Source organism: Rhincodon typus, chromosome 17, assembly GCF_021869965.1.
Source record: "Rhincodon typus isolate 14 chromosome 17, sRhiTyp1.1, whole genome shotgun sequence".
NCBI lineage: Eukaryota > Metazoa > Chordata > Chondrichthyes > Orectolobiformes > Rhincodontidae > Rhincodon > Rhincodon typus.
This window is the reverse complement of record NC_063348.1, coordinates 10,158,858-10,179,320: the sequence shown is the minus strand read 5'-3', so window position 1 is coordinate 10,179,320 and position 20,463 is coordinate 10,158,858. Positions and strand designations below refer to the sequence as shown.

General features: G+C 39.7%; 1 protein-coding gene across 2 annotated transcripts in view; it reads right to left on the bottom strand.

Moving 5' to 3' along the window:
• LOC109935005 (activating molecule in BECN1-regulated autophagy protein 1-like) overlaps positions 1-20,463 on the bottom strand; it is a 337,851-nt gene that overhangs the window by 46,771 nt on the left and 270,617 nt on the right. For both annotated transcript variants that reach the window (XM_048607170.1, XM_048607171.1), the window contains 2 exons: positions 5,247-5,336; positions 704-891 (listed from right to left, as the gene is read on the bottom strand). In XM_048607170.1, the coding sequence (XP_048463127.1) occupies positions 704-891; positions 5,247-5,336 (278 nt within the window). The remainder of the gene's footprint in view (positions 1-703; positions 892-5,246; positions 5,337-20,463) is intronic.

Sequence of the window (20,463 nt, the reverse complement as noted above, 5' to 3'; positions counted from 1 at the left end):
TAGCATTTTTGCAGGAAGGTGGGTGGGAGGAGGAGTATTCTAGGTAGCTGTGGGAGTCGGTGGGCTTGAAATGGATATCGGTTTTTCTAGGTGGTTGCCCGATATGGAGACAGAGAGGTCCAGGAAGGGGAGAGAGGTGTTAGAGATGGTCCAGGTAAACGTCTAGGCCCGAAACGTCAGCCTCTCTGCTCCTATGATGCTGCTTGGCCTGCTGTGTTCATCCAGCCCTGCACCTATGCTCTCAAAGGTGGCTGCTTTCACACCAAACGATTAACAGGAACAATAGATTTCAGACTTAACTAGCTCAGCTTGAAATTTCCCAATTCTGATTTAAATTGATTGTTTTACCACACACAGCTCATCCACCAGGTCTACACAATTCAGTAAGCCATGAAGACAGCTGAGAATCCTACAGACCTGGAGCAGCAATTTTGTTGCATTGATTGGTCCATATATTTTTATATTCCTATCATTTTACTCTTCTTGAATATGAAGTAATTGCACCCAAAAGGTAGAATGTGTAAGATATAAATGGAATCTGGCACAACCTTTTTCTAAATGGGCCATAGGCTACAAGAGATAAAACTGGTTGCATAATTCAAGGAAACTGCAGACGTTCTGATATCTTAAAGCTAACACAATGGCCCATTTTCTCACTTAATACTTTTACAGCAAATTATTCCTAAAATTTTGAGTTTCTTACCCTGGCTGGTCCCTGAAGTGGTAGCTTCCTGCAAATCCCTGTCGGTTTGGGTCTCTGCATTCTGCAGTTGTGGAGATGGCGTTTGGGTTCCTTGTGAGGTCACAGAAGGGGCAGGATTGCGAGGCTGCAGACCAATAGCGTTCATGAGTCCCATATCTCGGTCTGTCCTCCATGACGTCCGGTTTGGCCTGAAACAGTAGCAAAATTATTACCCAGGTTAGCATTCCAAAAGATTTTTCTCTAAGTAAACCGGTGCCATGCTTACCAGTAAACAGCTGCTTTCTCATTTATATTTTTCTTTCCTATTTTGCCTCCCATAATGTTCTCACACTGTGCAGAATTCTGGATTGGTGGGAGAACTCCTTCAAAAGTCATTTGCAATACTATTCAATAACTCATTTCTGCAAGCGTTTTGAGGAAATAATTAAACGTATTTGCACTTCTTTATTGGGAAACACCCAGGCAAAACAGAGGCAAGAATTCTGGCCTAAATCAGATCTTGCCACCTCATTGCATATTGTATTTAAGCTTGAAAGTAGCTTATAGCTATGCTTACATTACCAAAAATTAAATTATACATTCTGAGACAGTTGATCAAAGTTTACAGATTGATCAACATTTACAGACTTTACAGATCTGCAAAATGAGCTGAAAGTGTAAAAACTTTCCCTTTTTAAAGAAAGTTGCAGAAAAAAATCCAACATATGCTACCCAATTAGCAACTCACTTGACAGTACATATTTGCATTTGTGCTCAGCATTTAACAGCCTGAGTCAAAGTAAGTATGTATGATTATAAAGAATATTCTTTTGGCAAGTAATGTGTAAAGATAGGTTCCTAAACTTTCAGCAATCTCTTAACTGTCAAATACAATGTGCAAAATAGGTAAAAACACTAGACATGCTTAAGTCTACCTATGCAGATCACAACATTTAAATGCAAGCTACAGCAGGCTGGCTCTGAAGGTTTAGTTGCTAACAGAGGTTCTGTTGTTTCAAATGAACGTTAAGTGACTTTCTTATGTTTCACGGAATTGAATTTCAATACCTGATCAATAGTGTGAATTAATGGATATCATCTCCAAAATGCATGAGATGCTCAAAAAATCTGGAACTCACTTGACTCAAGCCTGGCTGGGCATAGGTCAGTATAATTTTGAGGTCTTATTTCCTAAACAGCACATATGAAGATGAGACACTGCCTCACTAAGTCTCAGTACACAACATGCTTCACTGTCAAATTGGCTACACTCTGTTTTGTATTTGTTTTGCATTGAGGAACACAATGACAATTCTGTATCCGTTGCCTATCCAGAATTCCTTCAACAGCACTAAGTTTATTTAAGCATGTACAGTAGGACTTGGGCTGGCAGACCACGGCTCCAACAAAGCTGATGGAATCACTAAGATGTCCTGAGTATTCTATGATACATCTCCCTTTGCACCATGATTATACCAAAAATGCAACCGAGTAAGGAAATGAACCATACTTATATACTGCCTTTCATGACCTTAGCATGACCTAAAGAACTCTGCAGCCAATTAACCCGTTTTGTGAAAGGAAAATAATTATTGACTAATTCAATAGAGCCTTTAGAGGAAGTTTCTTAAAGGGGTACCAGTGGATGCACTGTATTTAGATGTGCATCTTTGTCAAATACCTGCTGGAAATCTAAGGTTACTATGCAAAATAAAAACTCATGTGTAGGTGGTAACACACAAGCATAGCTGGAGGATTTATTATGGGAAGCAGACTGCGGATATAAACAGGCCATTTTTCGGTTAGCAGGATATGACAAGTGGTGTGCCACAAGGTCTCAATTACTTGCAATTATAAAAGGCTTGGAAGAAGTGATTGACTGTATAGCTTCTAAATTTGCTGATAGTACAAATAGGAAATTTAGTTGTGGAGAGGACATAGAAAGTTTGCAAAGGGATATTGATAGGTTAAATGAGTATCAAGAAGTTGACAGACAGAGAATATTATTGAAAAATGTGAACTTATCCAATTTGGCAGGAAGAACAAAAAAAGCAGCACATTCATTAAGTGGAAAAAGACTACAGAAGTCTGATGCACATAGGGATCTGAGTACTCTGCTACGTGGATCTTAAATAGATAGTGTGCTGGTATTGCGAGTGACTAGAAGAAGAATAAGAATATCCTTTATTGTCACGTGTACTCAAGTACAGAAATACAGGAATACAGTGAAAAGTTTTACAATAAGGTGTAGAGCTGGATGAACACAGCAGGCCAAGCAGCATCATAGGAGCAGGAAGGCTGACGTTTTGGGCCTCGACCCTTCATCAGAAATGGGGGAGGGGAAGGGGGTTCTGAAATAAATAGGGAGAGAGGAGGAGGCGGATAGAAGATGGATAGAGGAGAAGATAGGTGGAGAGGAAACAAACAGGTCAAAGAGGCGGGGATGGAGCCAGTAAAGGTGAGTGTAGGTGGGGAGGTAGGGAGGGGATAGGTCAGTCCAGGGAGGACGGACAGGTCAAGGGGGCGGGATGAGGTTAGTAGGTATCCATCTTCTATCTGCCTCCCCTTCTCTCCCTATTTATTTCAGAACGCCCTTCCCCTCCCCCATTTCTGATGAAGGGTCTAGGCCCGAAATGTCAGCCTTCCTGCTCCTATGATGCTGCTTGGCCTGCTGTGTTCATCCAGCTCCACACCTTGTTATCTCAGATTCTCCAGCATCTGCAGTTCCTACTATCTCTGATAGAAGTTTTACAATGTTGCCTGTTATGGCACCATTTTAGGTACAAAGTACCTAAATAGAAATCTTAGATACAAAAAAGGAATAAAAAAAGAAAATTAGCTGCATTACTCTACAGCAATTCATAGTATAAGATAGAAATATTACATAGTTAAAAGAATAGACATTACAGTCAGGAACTAGGAACACCAAATGGAATGTTGTTGCGAGGGGAGTGGAATGACGGTGAGGCCACATCTGGAGCTCTGTTTACATTTGTTTACATTTTATTTAAGAAAGGACCATAATTGCATTAGAAGCAGTTCAAAGAACATTCACTCAAATGATTCCTGGGATGAGGAGGGCACCCTATGAGGAAAAGTTGGACAGATTTGTCTTATATTCATTGAAGTTTCAAAGAATAAGAGGTGATTTTATTGAAACCTCGAGGGGACTTGGCAGGAGGTTTTGTCTTGTGGGAAATTCGACCTGGAACACAGCTTAATAATGAGGAGTCTCTTATTAAATATGGAGGTGAAGAGGTTGTCTTTGGAATTTTCCTCCTGAGAGCGTGGTGGGAGTGGGGGATTGAATACTTCTCAGGTAGAGGGATTCTTGACCAACAAAGGTTACAAGGTTATCTGGTATAGGTAGGAATATGAAGTTGAGGCTCCAATCAGATCAGCTATAATCTTGCTGAGTTACCTACCCCAGTTCCTATGTCAGATGTAATTATACTGATTGAGATAGATATTAGCCAGGACACGAGGGAAAACCCACTTGATCTTCTTCCAAATTATGTAATAAGATCTTTCATGCTCACCTGATAGGCCCTTGGTTTAATGTCTTATCCAAAAGAAAGCACTCCAACACTGCAGCAACAGTTAGACGGTCAGCCTAGATTTGTTTGTTCAAGTTTCTGGAATTGGACCTGAACGCACAATCTTCTGAAACAAAGACTGCTACTGACTGAGCCAGGGCTGACATTCAGATCATTACAAATGATAACTGATTCCTTTCAGCAGTCTGTTTTTGAAGGTTTAGTAAATGATTGAGCACAGTTAGAGCTTAAGCTCTGCTTCATAAAAGAACGTCCATAACAACTGAAAAAGTCTACATTGCAGGGAACTCAATAAACCAGCTAACTGAGTAATGAGTAAAGGTCTGTGTCACAGAAAGTCACAACACAATCCATGACAATTTCTCAATTAAGCTAAAAGATTCAACGTTATATATTCAGTAATAATCTGCAGGTTTTCTATTCACAACCCTGCAATAGGAAAATTTTGAGTATTATGGAGAGTCAATGAATTGGGCTGAAAATGTTTGTTCTGATTTCCTCTTAACTGCATACAAACAAAATAAAACTAATTTTTTTCCAAATGACCTAGTACCCAAGTTGTAGATTATTTAAATTAGTAGTTAAATTACAGTCTTAATGTAAAAATATTCAAGGGCTTTAATTCTTCTACTTCAGTAATTCTCCAATGTGCATATCATCTATATTATTTTGCTTCAGTTAGCTCATCCCAGAATTGTACATCATTCAGAATCTCCTGCCTTGATCAGAAGACATTCATCACTTCTCCTCTGAGTGCTGTTCTGCTTTGCTGCTGCCAACTTCCTCAGTGTCAGAATGAAACATTTGTGAACAATCCAACTAGAAAATGGCAGCATCCATTTGGCCTGCTGTGCCTGCACCCAGTTCTTGGAAAGTTCTTCTCAACTGGAGCTTCTTATTTTTTGTGTGTTCTGAAGTGTATATTGTAGCCTTCTGCAGTTCTGAGCTAGCATTCAAACGAGCAAAACTAATGTGCACCCAAAGCAGGAAACTTGAGCTAATTTTACCCAGGCCTCTCATTGTTCCTGTTGCTGTGGTGGGAGGAAACAGGCTCTGACAGTTGTTCCCAGTTGTGTTCGGTCTCCAATTTCGATGCACTGCAAGGCAAAAAGAGAACGCTGGTTAAATTTGGTACTCTTCCCCTTTGACCTCCACATGCTAAATTAATTCTACTGCTTAACACAGATCTGAACACATACATAAATTCACACACATAGGAGGCCACTCAGATCAATGTACCTGTGTTAGCTTTTTAAAAAATGCTAACTAATTAGTCCCAACTCTAATTTTCTACCTCATATTTCTACATATTTTCCCTTTACCAATACTTATGCATTGCTTATTTCAATGTTACTTTTGAATGTGCTCTCACCACACTTTGAGGTAACACATTCCAGATCATAACTTGCCTAAAGTAACTTGCCATTACAATGTTATGACTCTCATTGCCCTGAGTATTGAATTTAAAATTCTCTCCTCATTTGCAGGCCCCTGTCCTCTCCCTGCTCTGTCCCTACTTTGCATTCTCCTGCAGCACACATCAGGGAGTTCATCTGCTTTTCTGGCATTTGCCTCATTTGGCTTTGTTCCAAATCTGGGCTGTAGTTTTGTTGCAACAATCTTTAACTGTCTCGGGCACGTGGATTCAGCACTCCTCCAGAACCTCTCATCCTCACTTGCATCACTTCAATGCTCCTCAAACTGCATTGAACATATCCTGGGCCACATCCTCCCATCATTATTAACTGCTTGTCCTGTGTGATGCATTCTGTTTTTTAAAAAAGATTTATAAGTGCAAGTAGCTTGTTTTGGTAAAGATATTATAGATAGAACCTATTTTCCTTACTGTGTTTAATGAGATGTTCCTTCCTTATGTAGTACAATTTTAATTCAGCACTAGAATTTTAAAAACTCAATATTTCCCCTATTAGCTGTATGGTTTATACATTGGGGAATTTTAAAGATAAAGAAGCTCATTTTGTCGTTTCTAATCTCCTTCTCTATCTCTATACTGCGTTTCTCATAACAAACAACTTTCTTTTGTGCTTGTCAAATTTAGGGATGGATTACTTAATTTCTGCTTCACACTCTGATCAGAGACACATTTCAGTGGCCTCTGTAGGACGCTGGATTGCTGATATTCTGGTGGACACGTACTGTAGTGTGTGAGCTTTTGAGATTTCCTCAATTAAAATCAAGCAAGTTAGCAGTTTGTTACCATGATTCTCCTCTGGAATCAGTTGGTACTGGTGATGAAGAACAATTTTTAATTACTCAGTGTATTGCACTCACCTCAAAAAATGCTATAATGCCTTTGAAGTAAATGGAAAATATTATTAATCTTACTAATGGATCTTCTGGAGAGCCCCTGATTTTATGGATTCTGTAGTTCATGGCATGCACAGCCAATGTGGTAGTGTTGCTTCGAATTTGCTAGGAAGGCAGCATCGTCAAAAGGTCACATTTTCTATATTCAGTACACCAAGTATCAGCCTTAGCTCAGTAAACACATTCTTGCTGTGAATCAGAAGGCTATCATTCAAGCAGCACTCCAGAAACCTGAGGACAAAATGTACACTGACAAAATACTAAAGGGAGCTTTGCACTGTTGGAATTGATGGAGAAGTCAAGGGAATTTGGAAGATCTAACCAATCCACTGTTTCATTTGTCACCACTTTTAAAATCCTAGACGGCAGGCCATCAAGTGTGGTAGAATTGTCGATGTTTAGACCATAAGATGTAAGAGCAGAAGTAAGCTATTTAGCTCATCGAGTCTGCTCCACCATTCAATTAGATCCTGGCTGATCTGATAATCCTCAACTCCTCTTTCTGTCATTTCCCAATAACCCGAGATGCACCTGACTGATTAAAAATCTGTCCATCTCAGCCTTGGGAATATGCTTTATGACCCAGCCTCAAAGCCCTCTGTGGTAAATCATTCCACAGATTCACAACCCTCAGAAGAAATTCCTCCTCATTGCTGTCTTAAATGTATGAGCTCTTATGTCGTCTATTCTTAAACTCTCTCACAAGGGGAAATACTTCTCCTTATCTACCTGTCAAGTCCCCAAAATATGTCTGTTTCAATAAGGTCACCTCTCATTCTTCTATATTCCAGTGATTACAGGCCCATTCTACTCAACTCTCCTCATAATACAGTCCTCCATACCTCGGATCAACCAAGTCAACTTACACTGGACTGCATCTAATGCCAGTATATCTTTCCTAAGATAAGGGACCCTACACAGACACTTGCTGTGGTCTGACTAGTGCTTTGAACAGCTTTAACAAAACCTCCCTATTTTTATATTTGATTTGATTTGATTTGATTTGATTTATAGTAAGCACGTACACTCCATTCCCTTTGAAATAAAGACCAACATTCCATTTGCATTCCCTATTACCCACTGAAGTTGGATGCTAGCATTTTGTGATTCAAGCACGAGGACTCCCAAATACCTCTGTTCTGTAGCCTTCTGCAATCTTTCTCCATTAAAGTAATGTTCACCTCCTCTATTCTTCATGCCAAAATGCATAACTTGACAATTCGCCACGTTGTATTCCATCTGCCAAGTTGTTGTCCCCTTGCTTAGCCTGTCTATGTCCCTCTATAGATTCTTTGTGTCATCCTCACCACTTGCCCAATTCTCTAATTTATGACTAATCTTTGCCACATTGTATTCTTTTCTTTTAATTTGATGTTATCCTTAACTTATCTGGTTAACTGTGGTTGGCTTATCCCCTTTGCAGAATCCTTCTCCCTCACTGGAAGTCATTTTTACGATCCTTGAACTAGTTTCTTAATTGTCTGCCATTGTTCCTCCTCTGTCTTTGCAGCTAAACTCTTTCTCCAGACCATTCCAGATAGTTCAGCCCTCATTCCTTTGTAATTACCCTTATTTAAGCTTAGTCTAGTTGTTTATGAGCCAAGTACCTCTCTCTAAATTCTATCACGTTATCGTCATTTTGCTGAGGGGATCTTTTACTTGGCCATAATTTATTAAACCTGGCTCATGAAACATCAGCAAATCCAAATTACCCTGTTCCCTGGTTGGATCTACAACATATTGTCCCAAGAAACTGTCCTGAATACACTCTGTGAATTCTTCCTCGTGGCTGCTTCGGCTGATTGATTCTGCGTGAAGATTAAAGTCACGCATGATTAGTATACTGCTTTTGTTAATGTTCTCATTATCACCTGATTTATTCTCTGTCCCACCGAATAGCTACTGTTAAGGGGCCTACCCGTGTCTTCCTTCCTTTTCTATTTCTTACCTCCACCATTTGGATTGATTGATTGATTGATTGATGGTCACATGTACCCAAGTACAGTGAAAAGCTTTGTTTACGAGCAGTACAGGCAGATCATAGTGAGCAAGGATATACAGATCATGGGTGAAGAAAAAAATCACTTGGACAGAGGCACACAGGTTACATTGCAAAGGGTGTGCACTGGGCAAGATCAACATTAGCAAGATTAGCATTATTTGAAGTTAGACAGTCCATTCATCAGTCTAATAACAGCAGGCAAGAAGCTGTTTCTGAACCTGCTGGTGCATGTGTTCAAGCTTCTGTATCTTCTGCCTGACGTAAGAAGTTGTAGGAGAGCGCTGCCGGGGTGTGATGGGTCTTTTATGATATTGGCAGCCTTTCCGTGGCAATGGGCCATATAAATGGAGTCCGTGGATGGAAGGTTGGCTTCCATGATGGTCTGGGCTGTGCACACAACCTTCTGTAGTTTCTTACGGTCCTGGGCACAGCAGTTGCCATACCAGGCTGTACGCACCCAGTTAGTATGCTTTCAATGGTGCATCTGTAAAAGTTGGTGAAGGACCTTGTGGACATGCCAAATTTCCTGATTTGCCTGGAGGAAGAACAGACGTCGTTGTGCTTCTTGACTGTTGCATCTTCGAGGGAAGTCCAGGACAGGTTGTCGGTTATCGTCACTCCTAGGAACGTGACGCTCTCCACCCCTCTCACCTCAATTCCATTGATGTAGATGGGGGCCTGTTCTCCTCCCTTCTTTCTGCAGTCAATGATCAGTTCTTTAGTTTGTCGACGTTGAAAGAGAGGCTGTTCTCATTGCATCAGTTCACCAAGCCTTCTATCTCCTCTCTGTAATCTGACTCATCGTTGTTTGATATCTGTCCTACCAAGGTGGTGTCGTCAGCAAACTTGTAGATGGCATTTGTTTGGAATTTAGCCACACAGTCGTGGGTGTACAGGGAGTACAGTAGGGGACTGAGAATGCATCTTTGGGGGCTCCAGTGTTGAATGTTATCGTGGAGGAGGTGCAGTTGTCCATCTTCACTGATTGTGGGCATGGGTCAGAAAACTGAGGATCCAGTTGCATAATGTCTTCTGATCCAAGATAATATTTTTTTCCATTATTCCATCCTGTACCTCAGTGCAAGCCCACCACTATTTCCTTCTGGCCTGCCCTTTCAATAAGTCACAATATCCCTGAATAATGAAAGGGGGCGGCACAGTGGCTCAGTGGTTAGCACTGCTGCCTCACAGCGCCAGGGACCCGGGTTCGATTCCAGCCTTTGGGCGACTGTCCGTGTGGAGTTTGCGCATTCTCCCAGTGTCTGCGTGGGTTTCCTCCGGGTGCCCCAGTTTCATCCCACAGTCCAAAAATGAGTAGGGTAGGTGGATTGGCCATGCTAAATTGCCCATAGTGTTCAGGGATGTTTAGGTTAGTGGGTTAGAGGGTTAGACATGGGAAGTTAGGGGAATGGGTCTGGGTGGGATGCTTATTGGAGAGGCGGTGTGGACTTGTTGGGCCGAATGTCCTGTTTCCACACTGTAGGGATTCTATGATCTATGATCTTCCATGATTTCATTATAATGGCTGTAAGGTCATAACAATTAGCCTGTATTTGCATCTGAATTCATTTATTTTGTTCCAAAAATTAGAAGCATTCAAAAGTAAAGAGCCATTTTAATACAATTATTTTCTCCAGTACTAATTGGCAATTTTTAATTAACACAATTTGCCTAATTTCTTTATTTTGTTTTTCCAGATCCTTGCTTTCCCAGTACTTCCAGGACGTGATCTTTGCTTAACAAATGAAGGATGACACAGAATATTTATCTAATGCCTCTGCCATTTCTTTACTCCCCATATAATTTATCATAGCTCTGCCTTTAAAGGGACATAGAACATTTGAGAATTCTTCAATTCAATCCAAAAGTTGGCTCTGGTGGACAGTTTGGACTGGCACAGAGGGAAGAAAGTGCCAAGATGGGAGGTGGATGACAGTGTGGATGACATGCAGACTACAGCTGTGAGGCTGTGGAAGATACTCAAGGATAGCTCACAAAAAATATCACAGGTGGTTCTAACTGGGTTGTTTCAATATTGTCGGCAGGAGAAAGAATGGAAAGATTTAATCCAGAAGAGGTGGGAAAGGCAAGGCTAATACAGCAATGTTATGTTGAAAGACATAGACTATGAAGAAGTTTGGGAGTAATAAAGGGATAAAGAATTGGATTTTTGACAAAAGCATGATAATGTCACTTTTGAAGGGACAAAGTCCGAGGACAGGAAACTCACGACAGTACAAAAGTTCGCGTTGTCAAATGTCAAGCGGTCGTATTTGTCTGGTGAGAAGTTGAATCTGAAGTGGATGATATTGTGTGTGCATTGAGATCACAGAAGAATTGAAGCGGAGAGAACTGCGGATGCTGTAAATCAGGAACAAAAAAAGAAGTTGCGGGAAAAGCTCAGCGGGTCTGGCAACATCTGTGAAGAAAAAAAATCAGAGTTAACGTTTCGGGTTCGGTGACCCTTCCTCAGAACAGTTGAGGAAGGGTAACCAGATCCGAAGCATTAACTCTGATTTTTTCTTCACGGCTGCTGCCAGACCTGCTGACCTTTTCCAGAAATTTCTGTTTTTGTCATAGAGAAATTGAATGTGTTGGTAGGATTAAGAGAAGTTATAAAATGATGTGAAGTCAAGGCTACCAAAATACAAATGAAAATCAGTCTGTCAATAGGCACTCCAGTAGAAATTCAAGTGAAACCAAGTAGAATGATATGACCAATGTTATCAGAAAGTAGAAATTTACTGGTTGCAGGCCTAACATTGTGGACACTGGGCTGAGACACGTTATTCAGATAGCACCTTTACCCATCTCCCTTCCCCCATCAGCCTTTAAATCTTCCTTTCCAAAAGATCTGCGCTCTCACAAATAGACAATCTACAGCTGGCATGGTGGGTCAGTGGTTAGCAATGTTGCCATACAGAGCCAGAGACCCAGGTTCGATTCTAGCCTTGGGCAACTGTGTGGAGTTTGCACATTCTCCCCGTGTCTGTGTGGGTTTCCTCTGGGTGCTCTGGCTTCCTCTCACAGTCCAAAGATGTGTAGGTTAAGTAGACTGGGCATGCTAAATTGCACATGGTGTCCAGGGACGTGCAGGCTAGTTGGGTTAGCCATGGGAAATGTGGGGTTATGGGTTTATGGTGGGGTGCTCTTTGGAGGGTCAGTGCAGACTTAATGAGCTGAATTGCTTCTGTTTGCACTGTAGGGAATCTATGATTCTAAAAGTGGGAAGATTACTGCATCAGTAATGAGTGAATAATGTACCTTTAATATCCGTGTTTTTCACAGAACATAATTGATAAAAATTGGCATTGACTCAAACAGGGTGACACTAGAAAAGATGTTTATGTCTGTGGTTTTCTTAATGTTGAACTGGAATAAAGCTTGGTTCATCCCAGACTATATACTGAATAAGCAATTAGACAATGTATAAATCAGTGGAAGGGCTGAGGGAAACTTTGTGTCAAAGGGAAGATAAGCTAAAAGATGCTCCTTTTTTGGATAGTGTGAAGAATGATGGACACAAGGCTCGGTAACAATTGCATTGAGGATGCACGTGTAATAGCAGCAGCCAAACATATGCCATTTGAACAACGCTATGTGTTGTTTAGTCGTTTGTGATCAATCATAATAATGCTTAATGCTGTTAGTTTGAAAACTGAACAGCAAGATGTAGAATGATTGCGTGTCACTTGAAGTATGGTGCCACAAATAATGTAGAATAAGAAATACAACAGGTTGCTGCAAGTGGACAGAAGGAAGAGTCTCTTGTTACAAGACGACTTTTACCACATTGAACTCCTTACAAAGACTGGCTCAATGACTGCTTAGAAATAAAATTCTAATCACTGCCAAGCAGAAGCGTTGCTTGCTTTGACTGAATTTAACAAATTCTTAAGATGGAAGCTTATTAACAGCCTGCATATTTGTAGTTGAAAACTCTCAGGGGAACAGATAAATGTATGCTTCCTGCCTCGCGATTTTATCCAAATTATGTCATGGCTGTCTCAGACCACCCAACCAAATAAGTTGCTAACATTAAAAACTATTTCAGTACACTTGTAACTAAATGTATAGACTGGACTAAAGATAGTGACAGTACTGGATCTGGGGTTTCATAATCCGAAGTGCTATCCAAAATCATACAAGGTATCTTGTAAGGAGGAAGACACAGCCCCATCTACATCAATGGAGCTGAGGTGGAGATGGTCAAGAATGTCAAGTTCCTAGGGGTGACTATCACCAACAATCTGCCCTGGACCACCCAGTCAAGAAGGCACAACAATGCCTCTTATTCCTCAAGAGACTAAGGAAATTCTGCATGTCCATATGGAGTCTGACCAACATTTATAGATGTACCATAGAAAGCATTCTATCTGGATGCATCGTAGTTTGGCACAGCAACTGCTCTGCTCAGGACCATAAGAAACTACAGAGTTGTGAACACAGTCCATCACGCAAGCTGACCTTCCATCCACTGATTCGAACTACACTTCTCACTGCCTCAGAAAGGCAGCCAACATCATCAAAGACTGCTCCTACCCTGGTCTCACAAACTCTTCTGTCAGGCAGAAGATACAAAAGCTTAAACACATGTAACCAACAGGTTCAAGAACAACTTCTTTCCCACTGCTATTAAACTTCTGAATAGACCTCTCAAATTTCAAATTTAATATTGCTCTTGCTTTTTGTGCACCTTCTTTGCAGCCTTAACTTTGTATTCCTCACTCTGCTCCATCAGCCTATCATTATTGCATAGCATGATCTGTTTGTACTGCACGCAAAACAAAACTTTTCATTGTACCCAGGTACATGTGACAGTAATAAATCAAATCAAATCTAATCATGAAGTTAATTCTTACTTTATATTTATCAGAGCTGTCACAAAGCCAAGAACCTGGTGCATTAACTACAAGAGTTAAAACAAAAATAAAATGAACCTCCTCTTATTGACATCCAATTCTGAGGAAGAATATAAAGGAAATAAGCTAACGCCACTCAGAACCATTATCAAGCAGATCAGTTATCAGCATGGATGACTGTGCTCTGAAATGGTGAGTGAAGCATGTTGGTGTCCATGAAAGCAAAGCAAAGCCCTCCTGCAAATATTTAACAATAATGACAAGGGTGCCACTTGAATTATGTTTTGCTCTTTCAGGCGAAATGGCAAATAGGAAAGGAGCATTAGTTTCTGAAAGCATTGGAAAAAACTGATTGCCTAAGAAGCTAGCTAAATGGCAACACGAAATTGAACTGAAGATTACTTTAGATGCTTAGGCTGCAGAGCTTTTTCATGCCTCGTAGCTATATAGACCTACCAATTTTCTTTTTTAATTTACACGTTTGGATATATTAGCACAGAAGGTCCTGACATTCACTTCACAATAAACTGTTCAGTTTGATTTTCCCTATGTAATTTCATGTAATAATTACAGCATCACTAACGAGATGGATGTAGTAATTGTCTCAATTAAATTAGAGATTAAAATTTTTCATGAAGAGGGTGGCTGGATTGTTTTCATTGTCTGACACAATTGATTGAAAACGTGCAAACTCAATAATACGCTTTAATCAAAGTTTGTGATGAGGTTTCTAACATCTTGCAATATTTGAACAAAAATTTACTTCATCATTTTATTCATGAAAAATAATGTACTGAAAAAATTAATAATAAATGCAATTTTACCTTAGAAGTCTGCAACTGCAAAATTAGTGGATATGAGGAAATACATTAACAACATTGCTCCTTTAATGCAGATAAACATCCCTTCACAGGATTAGGTAAAAAAAAAACAAGTTAAAGGAATCATTAGAACAAGGGACCAAAAGTGTGGTCAAAAAGAGAGGCTTTACTAGGTGTGTTAAATGAGAAAAGAGAGGTTTATAGAGAAAATTCCAGAGGTTAGCCCCTAAATAGTCAAAGACAAAGTCATCATTGTTAGGCTGAAGGAAGTGGAGAATGAACAAGAGGCTAGACCTGGAGGAAGGCAGAGCTCTTGGAGCATTGTAGTTTATAGAAACAGAAAGAAAAAAGGCCATGGATAAATACAAACACTACATGCAGCATTTTAAAAATTGAGGCACTGCTTGATTGAAAACCAATGTAGGCAATCGAGTTTTGGTGAATGGTGGTCAGGAGACATACAATACAGACAGCAGAATTTTGGATCAGCAAATGCTTATGGTGAGTGGAGGTTGCAAGGTCAACCAACAAAATTTTGGAATAACTGAGTAACAAATTTACAGATGAAGGTTTTGTAGCAGACAGGCTGAGACTGTGGCAGTATCAGGTGATAATACTGATGTGGATATTGGTGATGTACAGGATAGGGGTTCAGAAGCTCAGATGAGGATCAATTCATTATTGAGGTTGTGCACTGTGGTTCAGACTGAGAAAATGGGCAGGGAATGTGATGATATCATTCAATAGTAAGTGCTCTTTAAAGACAATGATTTAATGGAAGACAATTATTTCAACATTCCTAACCTATGCGGAATAAATCCTGGCTCATCCAGAACTAAATGTTGTTCATGCAATTGTGCAAAACAGGAGGATTTGAAATGCTGGTAAAGTTGGTGAGCTGGAATTGGATTTACCAACATGTGTGGAACCTGACAATGTGTTTTCAGGTTGATGTCTCTTTCAGGTTATGTGAAAATGAGAAATTGTAGTTTCAAGTATCGATCCTTGCAAATCCAGACAACAATATTGGATGAGAAGCCAAAGTCGGAGATTCTGGCTATATCTGAATAGCTAGAATGGAAACAGGCAAAGACACCCTTACTCAGATCTGCAAAGGAGGAAGGAGTATAGAGGAGAAGTGGTGTGCCACCCATTCAAAAACCGTAGACATACTGAGGGGGGTGGGGAGGGATTGTTCACCACAGCCAAATAGAATATCATAGTGAAATTAATTAGTGGCAACATAAAGGAAGAAAAAGAATTATCCATAAAATGGCTGTCAGTGATCAAACAATTTAAAGATTAGAATTAAACATTATAAGGATACCTACAGAGTCTCTGCAGTTAAATTCTCCGTATTTGTGTTAGGAATAAACTATTAAAGACTACCACGCTTGGTAACAACAAAGTTAAGACTATAACTGGACATGAACATAAGAAACTAAAAATAACACGATTGCCACAAGTCACCTGACCACACATTCTACATGGATTCCGTGATCAATGAACCAGGAGGTTGATAATGGCGGATTTTGTGATTACAATACGATTGAATGTCAAGGGGAGTTGGACAAATTCTCTCCATGCAGACGGTCATTGCCTGGCACTTCAGTGGCACAAATGTTATGTGTCACTTACTGATCTGAGCCTGGACATTGTCCAGGTCTTGCTGCATGTGGACACGGGCTGTTTCTGTATTTGAGTCACCCCAAATTGTGCTGAGCGTTGTGTAATCATGGTGTGGAAGTGCCAGTGTTGGACTGGGCTGGACAAGGTCAGAATTCACACAACATCACGTTGTAGTCCAACAGGTTTATTTGAAATCACAAGCTTTCGGAGCGCTGCTCCTTCATCAGGTGAAGTGAAGAGAAACACACAGGGACAGAACTTATAGGCAGAGAGATCAAAAGATTGTACAAATGGTGTGAGTGTCGACAGGCTGAATAATAACTCTCTGCAGGTGATCAAAAGTGTCAACCGCTGAAAAGGAAGTGGTGTGAAGTCCAAGGCGGCCTTTTAGATACACAACAACGCAGAATTGTGAGTAGAAACTGATAGCCAAGTTCTGTACCCATGAAGACGGCTTCAACCGTGATCTTGGGTTCACATCGCGCTACAGGTGACCCCCACCCCACTGTTCTGTATCTGAAAAGCCTTCCTTACTGTCCTGTTTTGACCATCACCTTGAGAATTTGTTATGATTTCTCTACCTTAATTAGTTTGTACAGTTTTGGTTTACTTGTTACTTTGGTTAGACCCTCAGCATGTGACTCTTATACGTATCATGTTATTCCAGCCATTTGATTTGTCTCTAGCAACACCTTATTTTAAATTTTTTGTAATTATCACATTGCCGCAATTAATCGGATTATAGCTATCACTTCACTTGTTATTCAGCTGTTGACACTTTACTCACACGATTTGACACTTGATCACCTGCAGAGACATAGTATTCAGCTTGTCGACAATCCACTCACACCATTTGTACAATGTTTTGATCTCTGCTTATAAATTCTATTCCTGTGTGCTTCTCCTCACTCCACCTGACGAAGGAGCAGCGCTCCAAATGCTTGTGATTTCAAATAAACCTGTTGGGCTATAACATGGCGTTGTGTGAATTCTGGCACTGTGTAGTCATCAGTGAATATCACCAGTTTTGACCTTATGAAGAAGGGATGAAGGGATGGTTGTTAATGAAACAGCTGAATATGTTTGGGCCTAGGATACTAACCTGAGGAACTCCTACAATATTATCCTGGGGCTGATATGATTGTCCTCCAACAAGTACAACCATTTTCATTTGTGCCTGGTGCGACTCCAAACGTTCGAGAGATTCCCCACAGCCCAATTCCTGGAGTATTAACCCCTTTCCTTCAGCAAGAGATACCAGTAACAATGCCCAACAGTATCACTAAAGAAACTCACTGGGACTTTATTTTAAATATTCTTCTGTCTCATCAGTACTTGCTTTAATCTTTATTTGCAATTTTTAATAACTTCATCTTTTTATTCCTAAGGATTATTTTATAATAACATGTAATAAATTAACTTGTAACCCATTGAAACCAAAACCTTCATTGCTGATCAACTTTAACTTCAATCATATGAACTAAAGAGGGGTCAAACAAGCTATATTAATCTACAGTTCACTGACCATACTGAGAAGCATATCTGGTTGCCGTGACAGTACAGATAATCGAATATTTTATCGACACTTCCTGTACTGCTGTTTGTGAAATGTCAAGTGATAAATTAACCTAGTTTGAGTTAAATATGTTAACTTTAAGGTGACACTAAAAATTTCTACAGGGAGAGATGTAACACAGCATTTCTTTTTCAAAACATATCGGTGTACATTCATATCCCTACTAAGTTTAACAATGGGAATGCTACGTTATTCCAAAGCAAAACCATGTACAGTTCGTTTAAGAACCATATTTTAGTGAGTAAATTCACTGACACCACACTCCCTCAAGACCATAAACTCAGATTCCCTTCTAGGAGTGCAGGATTAATAAGGTACTTTACAGGTTAACAAGGACAGAATTCTGTGGTGAGTTTTTGAGAGAGCAATATCTCTGCAGGTCACATCCTAAATTGACACCTAGAGCTGCACGGAGACACCTTTTCTCCTGAGGAAGGGGTTAAAGATTTGAATCAACTCAACCTCCTTTGTATCATATATTGATGAACAGCTACATCAATAGCTGACCCTGGAGGAAGCTCACTGCATCTCACAGCACTGTACAGGTAGTTCAGTTTGTGTGTTAATAAAATCAGACAACAGGATTAGCAATATAAATGGGATGAGCTTGATAGTATTGTTTTTTGCACTTAAGATTAATCCTTATGTCACTATACATTGATATATAATGAGAAGTCATGAAAAAGCTGCTCAGAACAATGTAACTATTCTGTGTTCTAGACCATGCCCTGCAGAATAATGTGAAGCTAAGAATATCAACCGTATTGAATGATCCATTAATTATGAAGGAGATAAATCTTATATTCAAGTCAGATATGGATTTTCATCCATGTAACTTGGTTGAATTTTAAAGTTACTCATTTGTCATCATTCCAGGTTCACAACCTTTTCTTCTTCATCCTTCTGTAGTGTTTCAATATACAGGATGCAAGTGTACGCGCATACATCCCATTTTCCTTCAAATGCTGTTTTCCTAATCTGAGGATAAGAGTGCAATTAGATGGTACATTGATCATTTTTCACTTTGTGAGAGGAGAATTTTCTGGCAGTTTACTGCAATTAGCATGCAAAAAATTTGCATTTGATTGAACTTTTAAAACATGAGGGAAACAAGTAAATCTTGGAGGCAGTGGTTGGAATTTCCTCAAAAGGGTAATGTGGTGCAATCCACGTACACAAATAGGCTATTCTTGAGAACCGATGGTCATGGAGGCCAGTGTGATTCATGAGCAGCATGGGGAAGAAACGTGACACCACCTGCTTGTGTCAATATCGCAAAAACAACGTTCAGGCTAGCAAGTAGGTTAAATGGTAAGGCTGCAACGAGTACCATGCTGAACTAACTCAAGTGTCTTGTTCAAGTGGGTGTACCACTTTAAGCTTAACATACCAGTCTGCAAATGTAAATTGCAAGATGAAACTTCTAATTATATAATATTTCTGACTGCTTTGATTAGTATAGGCCAAATGCAAAGAATTAATGGTGGTGGTGGTTGGGGGTGGGGGAAAGGAGGTTGAGACAGAGAAGGGATTAAAACATACTACATTCTTAGAGAAAAATATAATTTCCATTCGCCAAAGAAACTGAATAGATCTGCATACCTTTTATCACTAAGGCAACCACTTTAGTGGGAAAATCACTGCAAATACTCTTTCCACTGATTTGGACATGTTTAAATGGTCAAAAACATGCATGCCCATCAATAGCTAATTTAGCAGGCTGAAGATATTCTTCTTATTTAATCTAATGGTTGAATTTATCATATGGTACAATGAGAGGTTTTTGGCAGTGGATGATTGATTGTTCCTGGGAAAGGGATTTTCCTACATCAAGTTTGAGGCCATATTAACAAACAAACTGTTTTGATATTGCATCTTTGAAATAGTAAAATGCCCCAGAGAAAGTTCAATGGAACAGTAGCGCATTTGGATTAAACCTTGTTTCTATAAAGCAATCAGATCAGAATTAATCCAATTCAGAGTGGATTTTTTAAATAATATAACACATAGAAACACTTGCCTTTTTATGGAATGACAACTACATTATGGATTGTGAAAGTTTTGGATTTCAAATTACTGTAGAAGGAAAAGGCAGGGTGTTACATGGCACACATGGTGTAGAAACAATATTTTGTCAACAAGGTGCCTGCATTTGAAGAGTTTAAACTGTCATTTCAACTAGATGAAATGGTTCTTTGTTAATGGCACAAATTTAAACTGGAGAAACAGCTCTCTCATAGGACTGGGAAAATCTGTGATAATATGCGATGGATGGTACTAGGAACAAGAAGTCATGGGAAGAAACTGGCTAGGACTTGTGCTAGAGAACATCCCACTATTATTCCCAAATGAGAAGGCAGACTTATTTTTCAACCTCAAAAGTTACAACAGCTCACCACCTCAGTTAGAGATTAATTGGTGACTGGTGCAGATTGGCCTTTTCTGCTCAAGACATTAACTAATCTTTTGTCATCATAAATGCTAACAGACCTACTGTGCATTTCCGATTTTTGCCAAGCTACAAGAAGTTTAAATTAAATTCTTTTCTCTAGAGCAAATGTGACTTTGGTCACAAATATGCATGACTATTATAATTAATTTTCTGTGATAAAGTATTAAATCCATCAGCTCTTAATAGGCAATTTAATATGCTGATAATAAAAGTTACATGGCGAATAATGTTTTTGACATTTGAGGCAGATTAATTAATGGATATGTAGAGAATACCAAGACCTCTGAGAACAGGTTGAGCTCAACAAACTGAAATCCAGACAATTCTACCAGATTTTCCCTCTGAATTATGAGCTGTGTCTCTGTATGATAAGTGGCTAAAATACAGCTTTACAGATAAATCTGCATTGATGGTCAGAATCGATAATCCGCACTGTTACTACTCCAGTTGATTTTACAGTCGGATTCATCTCCCAGAATCAAACCTGGTCTGATAGATTATGTAGAGTCATAGATTCATACAGCATGAAAACAGACTCTTTGGTCCAACTTGTT